At 38.0% G+C, this 22,738-nt stretch overlaps 2 protein-coding genes across 2 annotated transcripts; both read right to left on the reverse strand.

Annotated features, from left to right (window-relative positions):
* Window positions 1–7,778: 7,778 nt before the first annotated feature.
* On the reverse strand, window positions 7,779–8,801 carry LOC115743520. Its single transcript, XM_030678337.2, has one exon. The coding sequence runs from the start codon at window positions 8,690–8,692 to the stop codon at window positions 8,054–8,056; it is 639 nt and encodes a 212-aa protein (XP_030534197.1). The 5' UTR covers window positions 8,693–8,801; the 3' UTR covers window positions 7,779–8,053.
* Window positions 8,802–16,910: 8,109 nt separating this feature from the next.
* On the reverse strand, window positions 16,911–22,738 carry LOC115743517. The gene is made up of 7 exons (XM_030678332.2): window positions 22,496–22,738; window positions 20,390–21,636; window positions 20,056–20,115; window positions 19,736–19,864; window positions 19,004–19,057; window positions 18,467–18,607; window positions 16,911–18,344 (listed from the first exon to the last, which is right to left on the reverse strand). The coding sequence occupies exons 1-7, from the start codon at window positions 22,632–22,634 to the stop codon at window positions 17,298–17,300; spliced, it is 2,817 nt and encodes a 938-aa protein (XP_030534192.1). The 5' UTR covers window positions 22,635–22,738; the 3' UTR covers window positions 16,911–17,297.

Raw genomic sequence — 22,738 nt, forward strand, 5'->3', positions numbered from 1 at the left:
GAATTTGAGTTTGTGTCAACTCAGCAGGAAGACGAACCTTTGCTTAAGGTAACTATAGGCTGCTTTAGGTTGAATATCGATTGGCTTGAATTCTCCTGCCTTTACTTCCATAACCTTTCCAAGTTCAATAATGTGCAAAATGTAACGATTATCTCCAATGTCGTACGAAAGAGATTCAGGACCAGCAAACGATAGTGTAGAGTAAAAGTACGCAACCAAGTCAGGTAAAACAATAGTCCTGACAGTTACAAAGTCTCTTAACTTCATCTCCTCGAGATACTTTCAAGCAGCAATGCCAACTTTGTCAAAGTATTTCACATCAAAAAATCTATGAGGCATGACTCCTCGTTCCTTCAGAGCCTCATACCTATCAAGATGTTTTTGAGACAAAAAAACAAAGTTTGTTTTTGAAACTTTTGTCCCTGATGTAGTGGGACATTCTCTTTTTGAAGTTTCTAAACACAACGTTGTTGTCATCCTCAAACTTTCCCTTTGTCTCAATGTCACTTTCTTCCAAGACATGTTCTTGGATGACAATCCCTTTCAATGGAGTCCTCTTAGGTTTGGGCACACCAAACAGCCCAACCTTTTTTTTACGATTTCGTGACACATCATCAAGAATACTCGTAACAAGAGGGGTTACTATTTTAATAGACAGATTCAAAATCTCAAGATAATCTTTTTCACTAGCGAACTTACGAATCGTTAGAAGATTCATAATAAGATCATCTATTGACCCATGTTCCTTAAATGCATCATAGAGAGGTTTGATATAGAGAGCCAAAGCGACCCTTTCATCATACCGAATTTCGGACAAACCTAATTTATTTTGAGCAATGTCTCTTTCCTCTTCGAAATCTAAAGCCGAAATGTCAACAAGGGTTGTATCACGGGATCTTGTACTCCTTATTAGACGAGAAGCTTTTCTTTGTTGCCTCTCGTCTTCATTGACAGTTTTCTTTGCAGAAAAGGATGACTTCGAAGCTATTGGTGAAAGAAAGTTTGGATTTTTTTGAGAAAACGAGTGAGAAGAAAGTAGAAGTGAGTGTTTTATGAGAGAGAGTGTTTCAAATATTAGGGTTTCAAAAGAGGAATAGTAATCATCTGAAATAAATAGGTGTTTTCAGAAAGGTGACGGTTCGTCTCCTCTTAAAATTTGAAAAAGAAAGAAAAACTGTAAAACGGTTATTTTTTAAAGAAAAATCAATTTCAAATAAAATCCAAAAGCAATCAATCAATCAACAGAAAATATATATAAATGGATACGAAAAACATACCTTAAGTCCTTGCATTACCATAAATTTTGAAGCAAACGAAGAACCGACATGTCCATCCGAACAATATCAAGGTACCTGTTTTTGAATAATCTCAACACAAAGAGTTAATGATTGCTAATTCATTTCGAATGAAATTAAAAGCATCTTTATCAAGAGGTTTCATGAATATATCAGCAAGTTGATTTTTAATATCAACATACTAAATATGGACATCGCCATTCTGACATGATCATGCATAAAGTGATGCTTGATCTCGATATATTTTGCCCTTAAATGTAGAATTGAATTCTTGATCAAGTTTATGGCACTTGTGTTATCACATTTGATTTACACTTTCGAGTCTTCAACTGCATAGTCCCCAAGCTATTGTTTTAACCATAGAATCTAAGCACAGCAACCTCCAAGAGATATATATTCTGCTTCTTCTATGGAAAGTGCAACTGTACTTTGCTTCTTAGAGCACCATGAAACCAGCATTTTTCCCCTGAGTTGACACGTTTCAGAAGTACTTTTTCTATCAATCTTGCAGCCTGCGAGATCCGCATATGAATATACTCTCGGAATGAAATCAGATTTTCGAGAGTACCATAATCCATGCTTGGGATAAGTCCCAATACACTTAATAATCCTCTTGATGGCTGAAAGATATGATTCTCTTGGGCTTGTTTGAAATCTTGCACATGGGAAAATACTATATAATATGTCGGGTTTTGAAGCTGTGAAATATAGAAGTAAGTCAATCATGCTGCGATAAAGTTTCGCATCAACTTCATTTCCTTGTTCATCTTTGTCAAGTTTAGATGAATGTAACATGGGAGTCTCTGTCTTTTTGCAATTTTCCAAGCCAAACTTCTTGACAATTTCCAATACATATATCTCTTGATGGATAAATGTTCCCTTATTGATATGATGTATCTGAAGTCCAAGAAAGAATCTTAATTTTCCATCATACTCATCTCGAATTCATCATGCATTACTTTAGAGAAATTCTTGCATAGAAGTTCATTAGAAGAGCCAAAAATAATATCATCAACATAAATATGGACAAAAAGAATATCCTTACCTTGCTTCTGAACAAAGAGAGTACAATCAACATTATCTTTAACGAACTTATGTTCGGATAGAAAGTTACTCAGCCTTTCATATCAAGCACGAGATGCTTGCTTTAATTCATATAAAGCTTTCTTCGGTGTATAGACAAGAACTTTTCCTTGTGGTTCTTCAAAATCAGGGGGTTGTTCTACATAAACTTCTTCTTTGATATATCCGTTTAGAAACCCACTTTTTACGTCCATCTAAAAAAGTTTAAAGTCATTGTAACAAGCATAAGCAAGAAGTAGCCTTATAGCATCTAACCTAGCAACTAGTAAGTAGGTTTCATCGTAATCTATTCCTTGTTCTTAGAATACCCTTTTGCTACTAATCTTGCTTTGTTTCTTGTCATTTAGCTTGTTTCTGAACTTCCATTCTATTCCTATCATAGGACAATTCTTGGGTCTTGACACAAGCTCCCAAACATTATTGATCTTGAATTGATGAAGTTCTTCTTGCATCACATTGATCCAATTTTCATCAGCAAGAGCTTCTTCAATCCCTTTTAGTTTAATTTCATAAACAAGTGCTACATTACTCATTGCTTGCTTGAACTTCAATTTGGTTTTGATTCCATCATCTAAGCTTCCCATTATAAACTCTTTGAGATAACTGGATTTATGTTTCCAGTTCTTGTTGAATCTCTCATCTTAAGCATCATTTGGGTCTTTAGATTCAACCTGCATCTCCTCCGGTTCTACTATCATCTATTCATCCGTCTCTTGATTCTCGAACTTCCTCGAAACAACATTCTTTTCAAAAGCTTCATCCTCTTTAGGTTCTTCGAATGGTTCTGAACTTTGAGTGAATGAGAGAGCTTGAGCATGTTCAGACCGACCACTCTATTTCTAGATATTCTCATCAAACTTGACATTCATTGATTTGTCAACCACATGAGAGTTTTTATTGTAGATGCAGTAAGCTTTACTCATTGTTGAGTATCCTAGGAATATCATTTCATCTGATTTCTCATCAAACTTACCAACATGATCATTAGCATTCTTGAGAATAAAACATTTGCAACCAAACACTCGGAAGTATGCAATATTTGGTTTTCTTTCTTTAAAAAGCTCATGAGGGATTTTCTCATGAATTGGTCTCCAGGAAACATGGTTTAAAATGCAATAAGCTGTTGAGACCACTTTTGCCCAAAAATGTATTAACTTAGCTTGCTCGGTCTTCTGAAAGCACATCGACCCATTGGCCTTGGAGAAAATGGTGGACTAGTGTCACATCAATGGTGGGAGAACCATTGGAGATTCGACCAGCTTTTCCTACGCGTGGGATAAGTCTTATATGTTCAAGGTCGTTTACTTTGAAACTATCATGATATTCATAAGAGGAAATCGGATTTAGTGTGGTTGGATCTAAGGAAACGCCGAATAAAGATCCGCATGACAACGATTCTAATCCGAAAAAGTGATTCTGATTAGAATTAATTTTTTAATTTTGTTCCCTGAATGAGTTTTAGTGAATCGGAACATATTTAGTAATCGCACAAAATTTATATTCCTAAAACAAAAATGTGTTCGGTAATCGCACAAATTTTTTGTTTCCAGGAATAATCTCTCTTTCCAATTTTTGTCGTTTAAGTCAAATAATTACATAATTACTTTGTAAAATTTCATCCTATATTTCGAATTAATTGAAGATTAATTCATATAGATTCTCTTATATAACATAATGCATATTGCATATAAATTTTTTCGTTCTATTCCGTCTAATTGTCATGTCATAACGAGTCATTTTAAACTTAAAAAGAAGAGATTATATTGGGTTATTATGTGATTTTAGATAGCTCGGGCCCTCCCTGGCCTATACCAAATCGCAAGGAGAGAATATCGGATTTGATCTTAATGTGATCGATAGCATGTATATGTGTACATACAAATGGATTCACCACCAATTTTTGAGGAAGTTAAATTGGAAACCTTATCAAGCGGTTGGAAGGAACTGCTCAAATTCTATGCAACCAGATAAATCTAGGATCTTAGAACTTGATTACGTAGATATTTCCATTGACACCATTTTGGTATCGAAGTTGAGTGTTTTCTAAATGTGTTTTAGGCAAATTTTAGTTCATTCTTAGACCTATGAGGTAAGCCAATGCTAGGTGTTCACGCAGGTTATTTTTGTCTTTTTTCAAATTTACTAAAACTAGACTAAGTCTAAAGTACGTAAACCTAGGTAAATCACAATCAATGAAATCAAGTGCACAATAAAAAAATCATGACATGGATAATCGGCACCATAAAACCCTAATGAAATCTTAAGGGCTCGGAGAAATGTGGTTCAAATTTAATTGCAAAGGTGTTTATGATTTTCCTAAAAAAGAAAAAAAAATCCATAAAATCTAGGGAATTTAGGCCCAAGTTTATGAATATGAAGTCAAACTAGCTTAATCTAAACTTCTTCTATTTTTAGGGATTTTCTAGAATTTTTCTGATTTTTTTATATTTTTTATTTTTATTATCTTATATATTTTCTAGAAAATTAGACCTCGTTCTACTTTAGATCAAGGGAAAAGTAATGAGACAATTGAAAGGAAAAAAGTGAAAAATGCGGAAGTTCATTCTATTTTGTGATTCTCAAAAGTGATTCTTTTTTTAGAATCAATTTTTTCTTGTTATTACTTTTGCTCCAAAATTATTATTGGGAACGTAAATGTAATCGGAATCATTTACGTTATCAAACATGATTCTCTCCTTTTTTGTTCCAAAAAATAGAATCAAAGACCTAGAATTGTTGTCATGCAAGTCCTAAGAGCTCTTTGCTATGGTTGTAATCCTTGTTTTCATTACTACAATTTATTGTGCTTTGTTGATCACAAACCAACATATATATATATATATATATATATATATATATATATATTCCTATGCTAAAGCCTATCGCCAAAGTGTAATTGAGGCCTAAAATTACAAAAAGTAAAATCAAATCCTAAAATTCGTCAAATTAGTATAATCAAGTCCTTCCGTTAACTCGTTCAATTTGACTAACAAAAAATGTTGACTCAACAGTTTTTATTAATTTTTAAGACATGTTGCTATCGCACCACTTAGACAAGTTTGATGATTTTCAATGCACTTATCGCTAGAATTTTGTATAGCTTAACTTTTTCCCTTTATTCCTTGTTCATTCATTTACCTTTTAAACTAATTGAAGAAAAGAAAATTTTGATTTTCAACCTACCTCTTAAGCATCTAAGTGTATCGACCCATTAACTACCATCAATATGATAAATTCTATCTTTATGATAATTGAATCCTAACGATAATATTCTTTTTTCTTAAGAAAGATAATGAACTCAATTTTTTTCTCGGTGTTGCGTAGTAATTCCAGAGTTCTATATCGCGCGTGACAACACTTCTGGAGTAGAAATCCATTTGGTAATGTAATTTTTGGAGCAAACATCCTTTTGATTACGTAACTTTATTGTTTTAGAAGCATTTTTTTTTTTTGCTCCAGAATTAATTTTGAAGTAACTTGAAGAAGTAATTACTTTCCTCCAAAAGTAGAAAAACTAATTTTTGTCTTGTAGAGAAGAAGTGTTGTCGTGCTCGCCCCTAGTTAACCTTTATTCTCCTAGTCCCTCTATCCTTTTTGGGTCTAATATCCAAAAATACTCCAACTTTAGCATTTGTGATAATTACATTAGAAACTTTTTTATCTCATAAAAAATCTTCAACTTTTACTTTTGTCCAAATTCTACTGGTCTAATACCCAAAAAAAAATCCTTAACTTTAACATCCGTCGTAATTATATTCAAAACTTTTTTTTTTTGGTAAGGAAAAAAAAAATAAATAAATAAAAATAAAAAAAAATCCTTAACTTTTACTTTTATTTTAATTCTACCACCGTCGATCTTCAATCCATAATCATCATTAGTTAATTCTACGTGGCTCGAGTTTTCTCGCCCAACTTACGAATGAATCTTCAAAATTTAGAAACAGTAGGCTTTAGAGACGACGAGATTTTAGATCGTTAGTTCAAATATCTCTATATCTAGCCTTTTTTGGGCTGTTGATCGCCGAAGAGAGTACGAAAGATGCTGTTTTGAGTGATTCTATATCTCCCAACAATATGTAGGGGAAGCAAACTACAGAAAAGAAGTTCGGAAGTTTTTTCATATCAGCTTTACTATGGTGTAATTCATTAACAATATGAAAATGCCATATAGAATTAATTAATGGTGATTATGGACAAAAGGCTAACAATGGTAGAATTGGAGCAAAAGTAATAGTTGGGGGTTTTTTATTTGATCAAAAAAAAGTTTTGGATATAATTGAGGCATGCTAAAGTTGAGTATTTTTTTTATACTAGACTGGTAGAATTTGGACAAAAAAAAAATTTTGGGGTAGAATTGGGATAAACAGAAAAGTCATAGATTTTTTATGAGAAAAAAAAATTGATTGAATTGTCATAAATACTAAAGTTAGAAAGTTTTTTGGGATAGTGGGCCATCCTTGTTGGCTTTAACTTGCCCTTTGGAAGGATGGAGGGCACAGATCTGCGTAGCTCTTTGTTGCCCCCGGCCGACGCAAATTCGTTGGGCAGAGGGCCCCGCTCACCAACTCCCATTTGATCTCAGCGGTCCCCCTCCGACGAAGCAAAATACTCGAATCATATTTTATTATATCATCTCGATCCGAACCGTCGGATGCGGGTACGATCTTGGAAATTCGACGGTCTTCGATGGGGCCAGAATGTAATTAACCTCCATACGTGGGGGAGCATAATGTAATAACGTCTACCCACTAGGGCTTAGATGATGGGGGGGAGCATGCTGAGCTCATCATCTCTCCAGCACCGCACGCAACGTCCCACTTCGGACGAGGTTGCTTCCAGCTGGCTTCCACTATCGACCTTCTTCATTTTCCTATTTTCCTTTCATTTGATTTGACCATCTCTTGATAATCTTTAATTGACATTGACCATCTCTTGGGTTACTCTTTTTTATTTTTAACTCATTTTTTTACCATGTTCGAGATTTTTAAGGTCCGATATCCAGGCCGCTGCTCGGGGAAAATTATGATTTCAGTCCTTGTGGTAAATTCTCGAAACTCCCGGACTCTTTTACCTGCCCAATTCACAAATACAAAGCAAGAAAAATAAACGTTAGCGGTAAAGGAAACGGAATCAATTAACGGAGAACAGGATAAAGGAATATACCTCGCACCGAAAGCCACGCAACCCAGCACGAACCACGGCGAGGCGAGCGGTACGGTTAACGGGGCACGTTCACGGAGGGCAACGCACGGCGACGGACAACGGCGCCGTCAAACGGGTAGGATCACGACGGCGATCCCAAACACTGCAAAGACGGCGAGCCCGACCGGGATTAGGGTTTTGAATTTAGATCGGTGCGATTAGATTAAAAAGCTTATTAACCAGTTGATTAGGAGTCAATTAGAATTGTCTAATTGAATGTAATTAATGTCCAAAAAGAATTTCAATCTCCTTCAACAGCCATCAAAATTGGCTCAGCACAGGGCTTTATGTACACAAAGAAGGTTCCGATCTCCGCAACCCCGTCGCCAAATATCTCGCAGGGTCGAACCGGTCTCCGGGTCCAAAAAAGCTATCCGAGTTAGCCGAGTTGACCCTGTCCCCGTCGCCCGATCCGGTACCTTCGGAATCGACTCGCTCGCTGACAAACCTGTAACCTGAAAAGAGCTTCCCTATCACCGATCCTCCGCTTTCGACATCGCAGATAGCCGGCTCGGCCTAGGCTCGAAAGCCGCGCGCCGCCGCAGGTGGTGCGATGACGGCCGGATCAGGGCCGTCAGGGATCTCCTCATCAGCTCTCCTTCGACGCCGCCGATCCTCACGATCGAGTTCGTCATCGCCGATCTCCTCATGTTGAGCCGATTCGAAGGGAAAGACGCCGACTGACCGTGATGGCCGCTGCCGCCACCTCCGCCGACAGAGTTCTTATGCAAGCTACAGCGAAACGAACCTGGATGAGTGGTGGGCGAACACATGCACGTCTTCTTCGCCGGGCCGCCCTGGCTCCTGATGACGTGGTGCCTGGGGGAGACGGCGAGGGATCTGCTCGGGGACGTCGACCGGTCGATGGAGAACCGCACGGATGGGGACATCGAGGAGGAATTAAAGACGTTGACGCGCGTGGGGGAGGACGACCGGTGGCTGAAGAAGGAGGAGGGAGGGGAGTAGAAGCTGGAGCTCGTGGAGGAGGCGAAGGCCGACGCCGTGGCGGAGAGCGAGGACTCCGGCGCCGGCCGCGGGGAGTAGTATCGGCCCGACGGAGAGATGGATCGCAGCATGGGCCGGCTGGATCTGGTTCTGGACGAGGTCGCCATTGCTGCACTCGAGAGAGGAAGCTTGAGGCTAGAGAGAGAGAGTGATGGAATGTTTCGGGGGTGAGAGCCGCCTAAAGGGGGGCTTTGGGTGGTTGGTTTGGCAAACCTAACGAGTCTCAAAGGCTAGATTTATAGATCGGAGCGCGAGTGGCAAAGCCTGTAAATTCGGGAAACATCGTGGGGGGTTTCGTCGGGACGCGGGCTCGGGTTAAGTGACCTGACCATGGTTAGCGGAGAGCGGTTAGGGTTTGTGGGGGAGCAGGATCTTTTTGGATTGTGATCCAACGGCTGGATCGAAAGGGACGGGGGAATGGAGCGGCTTGTCCAACTGTCGCCCCCTCGGCCGCGCTCAGGAGACGACACGTGTCGGTGGAAGGGGTCTCGCACCTCGCGGTTGTCGAGATTTCGACGGCCGTATATACGAGGAAAGCAGTGCTCGAGCGGCTAGAATTACGTCGTGGCCCACTGTCCTAACCACCGTCGCCCGCGTGGATCGCCTCCGCAGGCCTTTCCGCGTAGCATTACGTCCAAAAATAACGCTTGCGATCGCGACCACGAAAGTTTTCTTTTTCAAAAAGTATTTATAAATGGTGGAGTTTTGTAAAATTATGAAATTGGATACTTTTTATTGTACCGCAGAATTATAAAAGAAATGAGAAAATTTCAAAAAAGGGCCTAAGTGCCTTTATTTTCTCAATTAAATACCTAAAATGGTCTTTATTTCAAATAAGGGCCTGAAATAGATATTGTCTCAAATAAAGGCATACAATGGCTATATCAATCTCAAAAAAGCGCTTGATTCATCGGTCATAGGGATATTTTAGTTATTTATCCATTTTATTATTTTATTTATTTATTCGTTTTTTATATTTTTCAAAAAAAAAAGTGAAAAGAAAAGGCATAAGCGGGAAAAAAATAAAAACGAAAAAAAGAAAGTAAAAAAAAAAAAAAAAGACACCGGCGGGAGGCTATCCTCCCGCTTGTATTTCCCTTTTTTCAGTTTTTATTTTTATTTTTTAAATTTTTTAATTTAATTTAATTGAAAATAAGGTTAAAATTGTATTTTGACCAAAATGCCCTTGATATATAGGAATATTTAGCCGGTCGGCCTGTAGGCGAGGTGAGGCCTTTATTTGAAACAATCATGACAACTTCAAATCCTTATTTGAGATAATGAAAGCGTATTTTAGGCTTTTATTTGAAACAAATATTATATTAAGTCCTTAATTGAGAAAATGAAAACACTTAGAGCTTTTACTTGGAATTTTTCCTGTAAAAACATATTGTAGAATTTTTGTTATGACAGATTATAGTGGCTTCATACAATTACAAAAAAAAAAATGCCTACTTTTCTTAGATTACAAATTGTCACGACATCTTCAACCAAAAAAAAAAAGAATTGTCATAACATCAAGAATTATAAAAGATAGTATTGAGCGATATTTTGTGTTTACTTGTGACGAAAACCAAAAGTCTTTATAAACTATCGTAAAACATATAAAATAATTATATTTACACTTGGTTACATATAAACATAATGGGGATGTCAATTTTGCCTAATCAATCCTAAACATATTGCATGACTATCAATTAGGATGTAGACCTTCCAGTTTTGTTAATTTTTTCTTAAATCTTTGTGCGAAATTTCAATGTTGTTCTTCTAGCTAATTTTCATCGAAAACTACTAACCTAAATGTTCAGTCATCATCAAATGTCCTATTACATTTACATTAAAGTCTTGCCAGCTGTGCTGTTAAAACCTATCAACATTAGCTGCGCTTCCATTTTCCATGAAACAATAATAATATTCGTTGGTCATCAATATTACCAAACTATTCATTTCATTTTCAGTCTCTAAAATTATCATCACTAAAAGTTTACAACTTAGATTTTATAATGCTCAACAAGTAAGTAGACTGGACCAACTAATGTCATTACTATTAGGATTCGGCACACAATCACAATAAAACAAAACGTAAGTGAGAAAAAAAATCAAGATACAACGTTTTATCATGTTTCATCCTTAAATTAGGTATACATCCAGTAGAGGATTTCACTATAATTAGCACATCGCATCTCTCGCCACATCACTCAACTACAAGCGAAAAAATGCATATATAATAGTAAATATTCATGAGCCCAATCCTAAACTATTAATGAAAAATTATGGACTTAAATTGTAAAAGCTCTTTGGTGTCCAGGGGGCGCTGCCCTCTTGAGACCCCGCCGAGGCGGTCCCCCTGGACCCGTGGGACCCCCGTACTTTACTGTTATAGGGGAGTATAAATCACACCCCAACAATTACTTGACTCACAAATTAATTTGCTCAAATTTTCGAATAAATACAAGTGTAAGAAGATATAATCTAACGTAGAAGCAGAGGAACAGAAATAATTTTTTCAACTCATTTTCTGTGGGACATGTTTCAAATGGGTCATTTGAAATTTTACAAATGATTGAAAAAAAAAGAAGAAATGGGTTTAAAATATCTTAGCTCAAATCTATGTAGGTCTATATGGATTTGCGCAAGACTCATATTCAATCCATTTAGTTTACCAGCTCCAATCCACATAGACAATTTCTTTTCTGTCTTCATTTGTACGTTACCATATTTATGGATGACAATTCGTCTTTATTTTCGCTTCGCCTCCGATCTTCGCCGCCTTCAAGTCGCCACCTCTTGCCGCTTGTCGTTGTCGTTACTTGTTCCTTAGGCACCGTGACCATCCCTTGTTCTCAATTTTAGATAATTCACCTGCCTCTCCCCGAAGACTCAAAATCTTTCAGATCTGTTGCCGCCAGTGATCCGCAACCTCGGATCAGAGCTCTTGGACCTCCAAATCAGCAAGGATGGAGGTTTGCAACCTTCGATATGAGGTCGAGGACCTCGACCTGCTCCGGTGACCATGCCGAACTTGGTTCTCCGGAGGTACTTCAACTGGCGTTGGCAAAGGCGGCGGCCCAACGAGAGTGGCAGTGCAGCGAGTGTGGTCTTGGCGTGACGGTGGAGGTGGCTTACATAAAGAAGATGGAGCTTTCAAAGAAGATGGAGTTTTCAATTTCTTTTATGTCTTGCCATGACTATGGCTTACGTACTGAATGGGAAGAAGATGAAGTTTTTCAATTTCTTTTTTTTGCATTTTTCAGGAAAGTAGATTTTTAATTGTCTGTTACTTTTATAATTTTTTTAGTTCTTATGTATTATATTAGTACATTGGAAAAGTATGCGTGGCAATTCTTGGACCATGTCGAAACATACTTGCTAGTTGCTAGACAGGTATGCCCTGCTCCGTCATCACTTTGGACCCTTGTGAATCAAGTCCTAGGGTGCGCTCGTTTTTGCAAAAAACGAGTGATTTGAAAAATAATTTTCAAAAAATAAACGTTTAAATGAATAAAAAAAATTCATCGCCTACAAAAATAATTAGACATAAATTGTTAGGGATAATTACCAAAAAAGTCATAAACATATTGTACATATATCAATTTAATCCTAAACTTTTCAATTGTGACAATTTAGTCCTAAACTTTTTGATGATTTATTAATTTAGTCCTAAACTTTTTAATTGTGTCAATTTAGTCATAAATCTTTTGAAATTTTGTCAATTTAGTCCTATATCTTTTGAAATTTTGCCATCTTAGCCCTAAACCTATTATTTGAGTAATTGGCCGAAAGGGCTAAATTGGTAATTCGTTAAAAGGTTTAGGACCGGTTTGGCAAATCATTAAAAGCTTATGACTAAATTGACATAGATGAAAGGTTTAGGACTGAATTGACAAGTTGTTAAAAGGTTTAGGACTGAATTGGCACAATTAAAAAGGTTTAGGACTAAATTGGCACAAATGCAATAAGTTTATCGATGATGACAACATTTTTCGTTGATTGAATTTTACGCGGAAAATGAGTAATTTGAAAAATATTTGTCATAAAATAATCTTTTATATAGCTCACAAAAATAAATGAATGGAAAAAAATTTTATTGCCTACGGAAAAGTTAGGCATACATTGTTATTGATGATGAAAACATTTTTCATTGCTTATATCATATAAGCAATCATTTCTCGAAAAACATTTTTCAAATCGCTTATTTTCCACGAAACGAGCGCACCCTTAAATAGTTGATAGTTCAAAAGTATAATTGTAAGTAGACCCAAAAAATTTAGCATGCGTTATCGACATGATAAAAAGTAAAAGATAGTCTTATACTTAAGTAAATATAAAACTGAAAAAAGTCATGTTAGCATTAAACCAACGCCCCAAAGCGTCTCATAATTTATGGATGGCGTCAGTGGGACCTTCACCCCTAGCTTCACACCTCCATCCATAATTCAGCTCCTAGCTCTATTACTAACTCAACAAGCCGGTCCATGGAAACGTCCTTTTTTTTCAAAGATACCAATTTAAGAAAAAAAAATTGGTAATAATGAATCTGAGCCGGATAAGATATGAGTCAAGTCGAACTATTTTCGACCCTACGCAACTGTCTTATGCAGAAGAGAAGAAAAGGGACAGAACGAGAAGAGAAGCCACCCACTCGTTTGACGAATCATTTTCGACTCGATCAAATTCACCCGTTTGGTGGGAATACGTAAAAGAGAAGAAAAGAAAGGAAAGAGACATGAATGAGAAGCCAAGCCATGTCGGTAGAGGGGCAGACAGGGAAATGTGCAAGTGGGGTTTGGAGGTGGGTCGATGTCAATGAAGTTGCCACCATCCACGACTAAGTTACTCAGTCCTGTGGTTGCGTCATCGGCACTCAAACTTGGAGGTGAAGCCATAAGAAGAGTATGTCCCACGTTGTTACTTACCTTACAGGTACATCCACCTGCTTTTGAAAGCAAATTGATCCTTCCTAACTTCCTTCAAACCCAAAATGCCATGGGAAAGTTGAGCGTACGAGAGCTTATCCGAGAGACTCAATCGGTCGGGTCTCGAAGGGTATCGACTCGAAGGGAAAACAAGACGGCACCCCGAATCGCAAATCGTCCTGAAAGCGTGTAGAATGGTGCTCTAGTGCTGTTCTTCATTCCATTTTCATTTTCGATTTAGGAAGGTCATCAACAAGGTGCATTCTTACTCTATCTGGAGTTCGCGTATTGAGGTTAAGACACGTCGCACGCCACTGTTTTTTTTCTAAGGGCGGATGGATTAAGGATATAGCCAGTTCACCCCGATAATTTCACGAATGGGGATATGATAAGAGAACGCCAGACCTTACACATGTATACATTATTGATGCTTCGTTTGTTTCGTGGTAAACATATAATTTTAAAAAACATATTTTACCTAAAACAATCGTTTGTATCTTTTGAATAATTAGTTAATAAAAATTATTTTCGTTATCAATAACAAATTATGTCTAAATTATTCGTTCATTCGTTTTTATGAGTGATATACGCAATTGTTTAAAAAAAAAGTCATTTAAATCATTAAGTTTTCGCGAAATATTTGGATCGAACACTAAATCATTGGAGGTGGTCTGAGGATTTCTTTCTTCTTTTTTTATTTTTTATATTTGGAATGGTCGTTTGAAATTTAAGTGATAATTGAAGAAGCAGGCTGGAAGTGGGCCTTTCCTTGCCGACCAAGCGTTTTCTTGTGCGACGTGCTAGAGGATTGGAATTTTGAATTCGTGTTTGGAGTTGGCATGTGACGGGTCCCATCTTAAAGGCTACATCACTATTCTTTGGTGATGTCTATAACTTGTAACCCGTTCATTAAAAAACACAACTTAAGAAAGAGAGGAAAGATGCGGCCCCGACTAAATTTTGTATGTCATCGACACGATGTTTATTTTGTTTATAGACATGACGTTGGATCGTCGTGCGGTATTTTTAATATCGAAACGGTGGCGGGACTCGGAAATAATAGTAAGAGTAATGCTCCGAACGAGTGTCGTCGTTTCACGAATAAAAAGAGAACAATTTACTACTGTCAAAAGTATAGGTTAAGTACTTGTCCCAAATTTGTCATTGTCGTGAGGGAGCTGAGTGTTAGGGACGGTATCGAAACCTGTGAAAAATGAGACGGAAAAGCGTGGATCTTTTGCAATAACTTGTTTTTTTTTCTTTTTCTACGAAATCATGTGTCTTTTTTCTGAGATTAAACCAAAAAAATTAATGGTATATTTGAAAGAGAGATTGGGGAGGAAAGTGCGGAGAAAATGCTTGAAATTCCAACATATTTTAAGGGAGATCGGGTTCAAGCCTTGCTAGGAGCACTTGGTGAAGCCCGACTGCACTAGGCCGAGCTGGGAGAGTGCAACCTTGAGATCGCCATCGATATGTACGAAAACCGATCCAGATACTACCCGATTATTTTATTTAAAAAAGGAAAAAGATGAGAGCTTCACTATTCCACGTTTCCATGAGCCTCACCACGAGGAAACATATGAAAAAATATGAATTAACACAATCAAATTTTCATTTTACTTTTGTGAGGTTAAGGGCATACTCCGTTAATCCCGTCAAAAGTTGACTCGAAAATCACAATTATAAAGGGCATGTTAGAAAATAATGATCAAAGGATTCTCATGTGTGTGTGGTTAGACTAATCATGTGAATTCTCTATTATGGTACAAATTAATTTCCAATCTTGTACAACAGTTGACATGTAAACCGTGGCAAACCCTAGAGTCCCGACCACGCCGCCGCCATTGCGGAGTCGTTCTTCTGCAGCCGAGCACGTCAACGATTCCATGTGAAGGAGGAGAACGATGCCGAGTCAACCACGGACTTGGTCTCGCCTGTCAGAACCTTCCTGCATAAGGCCAAAGGCAAAATAGTTATTTATTTTTCTAGAAGTTAGGCGCAGATCGTTTTTATTTTCATTTTTTTGGAGCTTATTAATCTCTTTAAACATAATTTATGACCATTTTTTTTTTAATGTTTATGTTGCCGATTACAAAAGTTTTTTTTTTTTTTCGAAACGTTCATGATTGGGGTAGCTGTGAGTTATTTCCTATTGATTATGTATTGGTTCCACTGTCCACGAGGCATAATTGAGAACATTGATTCTTGCACATGGTGGGAACGGACTGCTTATTAATCGCGGCATGGACCCATTAAAAATGTTCGGACCAAAATGATGCATCGGCACCACGTGTATGACTTTGTTTGCTAATAATTCGAATTTCCACGGCGAATGTCGTTTGGACATGATAGACTAATCACGAACATGTTCCGGTGATCTGATTACGTCCAGGAACCTCTTGAATCTTGCTAAAGAATTATCAGTTTTCCGATCGTTGTGCCCGTACTTTTATTGTTTATTTAATTGATGGTGATTCATATGCAGCTAGAGTTTCACATGCAAAGGGCCTCTTAGATAGAGAAAATTATCTTAAAAATCCTAAATCTATTTTACGGCAGCCAATTCAGTCTTAAACTTTTTAATTGCAACAATTTAGTCCTAAACATTTCCATTCTATCAATTTAAATAACTGGCCATAAGAATTACATTGCAAATCGTCAAAAAGCTTATGGCTAAATTAAAAAATCATAAAAAATATTTATAACGTAATTGATAGAACTGAAAAGTTTATAACTAAATTAATCGCCATACAATAATTTTAAGATTTTTTGGATAATTTTCCCTTTCAAAACGGACCGACTTTTTGGTTTATATTTGTGGGTTTGTTTTCTATTAATTTATACTTCTAGAAGAATGAACATTGCTAGCTGTCACTGTTATTGAATTCAACTCTAATGGGAGGGTCATAAGCAAAGCAAGAATGAATATTTTACAAGGCAATGCCACTCTCGTCCGATTTGTGCTGACCTTGGGATCGTAGCTTGAAAGTGGAAGCCTGCATGAATATTAAGTCTTATTCACAGAGCCATCCATATAAGACTAAACTTTGCTGGATTGGAATCTTCTTTTCCTGGTACAGGGTAATTACTAGGAAAATTTATCATCCAATTCCATATAAATAGTAGAAAGTTATGTCGCAATTGCTAGAAAATTTCAGATGTGGACATAGGTTATTTGACACTTCTTAATTACATATATTGTAAGATGGAAGATGTTCTCCCAAATTAAGAATCGCAATTTTCTTTAAGGGGTCCTTCTACGGTTCCGTATTACGGGACACAGGACCGATATCGCTTCAAAAAGTAGGTTTAATCACCTTTGCGTCCCTAGCTTTCCTTCAACATTCATAAGTTGTCACGGAAAATCGAATTTGCAAAACATATCCAACGGACCACATTTTTTGCCCTTACATTTTGTCCAACGATCCACATCGAATGTGAGATGGGTCCGGAAAAAATAATTAGCTGACCATAGAATCTCTTCAAAAGCTACCTTTTACCTAAATTAGAGACTTACCTACTAAATAAAAAGAGATACATTGTGAAGGACCCGACGACTACCCAAATCATACCTGATTATTGCCACTTGAATAGGTAGCAAGTCTTGCCACGGTCCCGCCAATAAAGAACGATTCTGATAACACGAAACACTATCCCTCTAAACTGCTAAAACCTCGGTTCCTGCAAAAATGATAACAAGACATTCACTGAGGAAGCAGAAGATATATCGAAACAACCTCTGGGATCACGACAGTTTATAACCTCGGCATTGGCTTTCCAATTTACTCGAACACTATTGCTGCTTCTTTCCAATGTTAGCCAAGAAACCCAGAATTTTCGAGGCCTTTGCTGAATCATTCTGAAGACCATGAGCAGATTCCTCACCAGCCTTACCACTGACAGCGCGATGTCCGTCAGCGTGCTTCATTCTTGTGTCTGTTTCGAACATGGCAGCAAATGCTAATGTTGAGGACAATGCCTTCTGAGCTGAATTCGAGATGTTCCTGTATAGCCTAGGCGTTGAATCTGAAGGTTGACATGGAGTTATTGGAGAAATTGGCAGCTTCCACGTTATCATGCTAGAGCTCTGTGCCGTACTACTAGAGGCACTTGGTCTCCCTTGCAGAGATCTGTCAACAGCGTTGTTATCAACAAAACAGGAGCCTGATTGTTCTCTATTTATAGAGCCCTGAAGTGAAGCCTCCCTTGAGGAGAAAAGCTTCAAGTCCTGTGTTTTCACTATCGGTTCAGTCCTCTCTGTCACTTCATTTGAATTGGGGAACATCAACTTTGGTTGGCTTTCATCATTAACACTATCAGCGCTATCACCCTTCTGTTGAGTAGGAGTAGTATGTTTGAGTATGTTCACCTTACTTGTATTGAAAAGGAAGTTAGCTGGTTTCTTAGTATCCGTCTGATTCAATGAAGAACCAAATGATAGAAAATTTACTCCTTTCGGTGGCAATAGTGGTGTAGTCTTTGAGCTCACTTTCACGTTTTGAACCGTGCCAGAAGCATTTTCTCCAGAATGAATCCCAATTCTGGAACCATCTTTTGCAGATGAACTGCCCGTTTCTGACTTGTTGAAAGAAATCAATGAGAACTTCTCCATAGAGTCGGAGCTACCTCTTTCAGGTTTGAGCACTGGTGAATTAGTTGAAGAGCCTATCATGTTCGGTTTTAAGTACTTGAAAGAAGCACGGGAAGTGTCTGATGCAGAATGGGCGTTGTTATCATGGGAGCCAACAATTGTGCCTGGTTGCTTCTTAGGAATTAATGGCAGAGCTGGATGATTTGATTCATTGTTGCGAGTGTTTGACGCAATTGTAGAATCTTCCATCTGCAGTAATTGAGATAAAGCATGTCAAAGATAACTAACCAAACTTAAAAGGATAAACCCCAAGTCCACACCAATGTGCTCTGGTCAACACTTGGAATACAGTAATAGCTTTGTAGAAGTACCTTATGTGAAAACATACAGTTGTTGCCTCTGCTACAAAAGCCTTTGGATGCATAATTGCTACAAGGATACTTGGAGAGCTGATGATCAAATGGACAATCGTCTCCTTTCATGCATGAATTTCGTGCATAATGACAGCAAGGCTGCAACATGAAAGTCATGAGGGAGAGGAAGAGAGGAGATAGAAAGAGAGAGGGTCGAGGGTGCATTCTTAGACAAGCATAAAAGGGATATACATCAGCCTTTCCTGCCACTTCAAACACTTGATGTTTTTCAGAGAGACATCTAACAATTGCATGTTTTGCTCTTTAAATAGGTGTCAGCCAAGCTAAAATGTCGTTGACAATACTTAAGCGCATATTCATACTGATATTAATCTGCAAAAGAGTGACCTATAAATAGAATCGGTTAGTTTAGTTTGCCTAAGGCTATTTTGCAACCAATATCAACCGGAAAATTGTCACCAAAGAAACAGTAACAACAAGAAATAGATCTGACACACAAACAGGAAATGTAAATTATAGGCACATAAACTCTACCTTTGTAGATTTCGTCAAAGGCACGGTATCATGTGAAAATTTGCACTTCTCTCCCTGATAAGCATTAAAGAAAGATGAAGATCAGGGGAAATGTGAAAATTTTCAAAACTTCTAGACCATCATAAGCAGAAGCATCAACTACTAAATCCACAAAGGAGTAAAATTATAAACTCAGATTACTTGTGAAATACAAAGCAGAAAAACACAACTACTTATTCCAAGATAATCAACCCGTCATTATGACACGAAAAGGCGCAAGGTTGTTACATGACCATCATTCATTACATCTTAAAATGCAACTCAATATGGTCAAAAGCTAACCATAGTAAAGAAAAGACCTATGGGTATTAATAGCAAAAACTTAAATAAGGGAAATGTTCTCTCAAACAAATGACAACGTACATGAGCCTCAGGATTCCATGATAAAATGTACCATATAATGATGAACCATCTCTCTTTCCTGCTTTTGTATATTACTGACGAGCTCGAAAAGTATCCCATTAGTAAATTTTTATCTCATGAGGAAATATTATGATGAGCCACCGAAAAATCCAACCCAGCCGCAGAAAACTGAAAGGAACATTTGTAACAGAGGGCAAATTAAAGAATCTCCCGCAAAATTCACCATTGACGCAGTAGCATATCTCAAGGTAAGCAACAAGTTAAGATCTCAAGGTTTGCAACTATTGAAGCATTGATAACCTGATGTTTTGGGTTGTAGATTTCCCTTACCTCGGTGCATCTTCCCTGGAGATAATGGCGGCAATATGTTACTGTTTTTTGTTTCAGCACTGGTTGCAATTTCAGCCTTTTTACCCCAAGCTCTCTATTCTTTTGTGCTCTCTTTCTTCGTTCCTTTTGCTGGAAAAAAAAAAGCCTAATGAGCAATGCACGTAGTATGTACATTGTTTTTACTAATACTAGCCGCTGAATAAAAGTGGAAAATCATCTACATTGAGAATTTTCACGTCAGAGGAAAGGACAACCGAATCTTCATGAATATGAATCTCAAACACAAAAAACAATGAAAGAAACTGGATAGGTGGACACACCTTTTTCTTCTCCTTCCTTTCTTTGCTAAGAGTACGTCGTTTTTTCTTATCTTGAGACTCCTGCAGCAGAACCACACGAAAGTTACATGATGCCAAATTCTCATAAAGCAAGAACTTTCATGAAGAAAACTATTTTCCACACATATATACCAAGACACCAACATCATAAGCTTCCTTCATACTTTTTAACAAAGACATGTCACACACACCACTTTATACTGCTCATCAATACAACATCCCAAGATGTTATTAGTGCACCAGATACCACAAAGTCGCAGTGGAAGTTCTCTCTCAATAGGGCGCAGAAAAAAAAAAAACGGGTATAGGAAGAGACCTCCATGGTAGTTACAGCCCCTTGATCTTCAGATTTCTTTTCCAAATAAATATCTGCATAGGAAACTATATCGTTACATCGACCTGCATTAGGGGGCACATCTTCACTGAATATGCAACCTTGCTTTTTGGCTTTTTTATCTTCAATTGAAGGACAATGTGCATCTACTTTTTCAGCTTCCAAAGCCATCGACTTTCCATGAAAAGCCATCTGAGGTTCACAAATCTTCTTCCCCCCATTGTTTTTATGGTTTTCAGCTTTTCTCACATTAGCAACATCATAGTCCATTCCAGCACCGAAAGAAGAGGCTCCAGATTCTGTTTCAATTTTTCCTTTTTGTCCTTCATCAGTGACCCTCTCCATAACTGCAATGCATTCAGACACTTGCTTATTGTTAAGCAACTTATTCGACACAGCAATATCATCCGAACGCATATTAGATGATATTCCATCCACCCTAATGCTGTCAGAAATTTCCCCCTCCTCAACTTGTTCTTCTGTCACTTCCTGAGGCAAATTTAATGTACTATCTGGGAGATGCACATCCGCGTCTCTTGTACATGGATGTTGTATTTCACACTCTCCAGTCAATCCCTTGGTTGCTGAGAGTAGGCAATTCTCGTCCACAATCTGCATTGGAGTAGGAGCAGAACTAATTGCAACCTTTTGACTACAATCATGTAAATCTCCTTGCAGGTGACTCATACTTGTAGGATCATCTATAATTGTTTGCTCAACAGAAAGCTCTTGATTGGTACTTAATGAAGCCATTATACCTCTGACATGGCGTTGATCATCCATGAGTTCTACTGTAGAATTATCCTGATGAACAGGTGCAATGCCTTCATCATTCAATAGGATGCTTATATCGTCCATCTCCATGTGCTCCAATTCATATCCACTTTCTTCTATATTAACCCCTAAGACGCTCCCCATGACAATCTCATCCTTTGGTGTTGAAAGATTAACGCCAACACCATATTCTCTATCCGCTCTGTGGGCCATCTCATCCATTATAACTTGAGCTTGACTAGATTCTCTGTCCCGAGAGCTTAGACCTTCCAAATGTACATCAGCAACATTTGATTTCTGAACACTTTCGGATTCTCCAGCAATGGGAAAACCATCTTTCTGTGCTGATGAATGTTCAAGCAGTTTACAATTTGAACCGGCTACTTCCAACTCACCTTGACCTTGGTCACAAACTACCTCTCCATTTTTTTCTCCACTGTCATCATGGGCATCATCTTCAAGATAGAGAGACGAATCAATAAAAAAATGAAGCAAACAAACCAAACGACATCATTGGAGCCATTGTTAAGACTGTAGATCAATCTTGTTGAGAGTGCATTTTTCTATAACATCATGATGACGTCCATGAAATTGAACCGTAAAATCGGTCATATAATTCTACAAACATTGGAAAAAAAAATTAATATCCCATCTTCATCATTGTAGATGTTAAACAATAACGTAAGAAGCACTATAAATAAGAAACAGCCACAATATGCATATATATCAAGTAGTTCGCCAAGCGAAAGCATTTTACAGACACAGACTAACTACATGATTGTTTCATAGTCCATACCTTCAGCATAATGCAGACCAAACAGACACGGCAGTCTAGATAACATCAAAAGGCACAAAAAGAAAGCACTAAACCAATGTTGAATATACCTCGATATTTCTTTGAAACGTTTCAATTGATAGATTATCTGCATCATCCTCATAAATTATAAAAAAAAAAAATTCATCATATGCACAATGACGACTTCTTTCAGTGGGCTTTTGCAATGTCGTTCAAATGCTAGAGCTTTATAGACTAAATCTGAAGCTTAGCTAGAGCGAAAATCAACAAAAGCAATCATTATGGCGTTTAACCGAGCTCTATCCTTCTTCTCAACTGTGGTCCTTGCTCTGACCAGCCCAAATTCTCTCTTTTCGAGTTGTAACTTAAAAAATCTCTCCGACTTTACTGTTTCACACGATTCTAGCGACGCAAAAGACCTCGAAACAGGGCAAGCAGTAAAATGGTACGACGTGGCAAGCCCAAGCCACATAATTAACCTCCAAGTTCGGAGGGGGATACAAAGGGAATGCGAATACCTGGACTTGGCAAGCGGGTATCGAACTTGACGACGCGCGGAGCATAGCTCGGGTCGCCGCAGAGGGAGAAGATGCGAACCAGGGTTTCGTAGGTCTCGCTCTTGAGACGCGGCCTCGCGGGCGGAGGAAACGGGGGCATCGCCGACTGGAACTCCGAATCCTCCACTGCAACGTCGCTGGGAATCCCGCGGCCGGTGTGAGCCCTCGCTCTTGTCACGGACCCCCCACCGCCTTCGCCGCTCG

The sequence above is a fragment of the Rhodamnia argentea genome, chromosome 4, assembly GCF_020921035.1.
Source record: "Rhodamnia argentea isolate NSW1041297 chromosome 4, ASM2092103v1, whole genome shotgun sequence".
In the NCBI taxonomy this organism is placed as follows: Eukaryota; Viridiplantae; Streptophyta; class Magnoliopsida; order Myrtales; family Myrtaceae; genus Rhodamnia; species Rhodamnia argentea.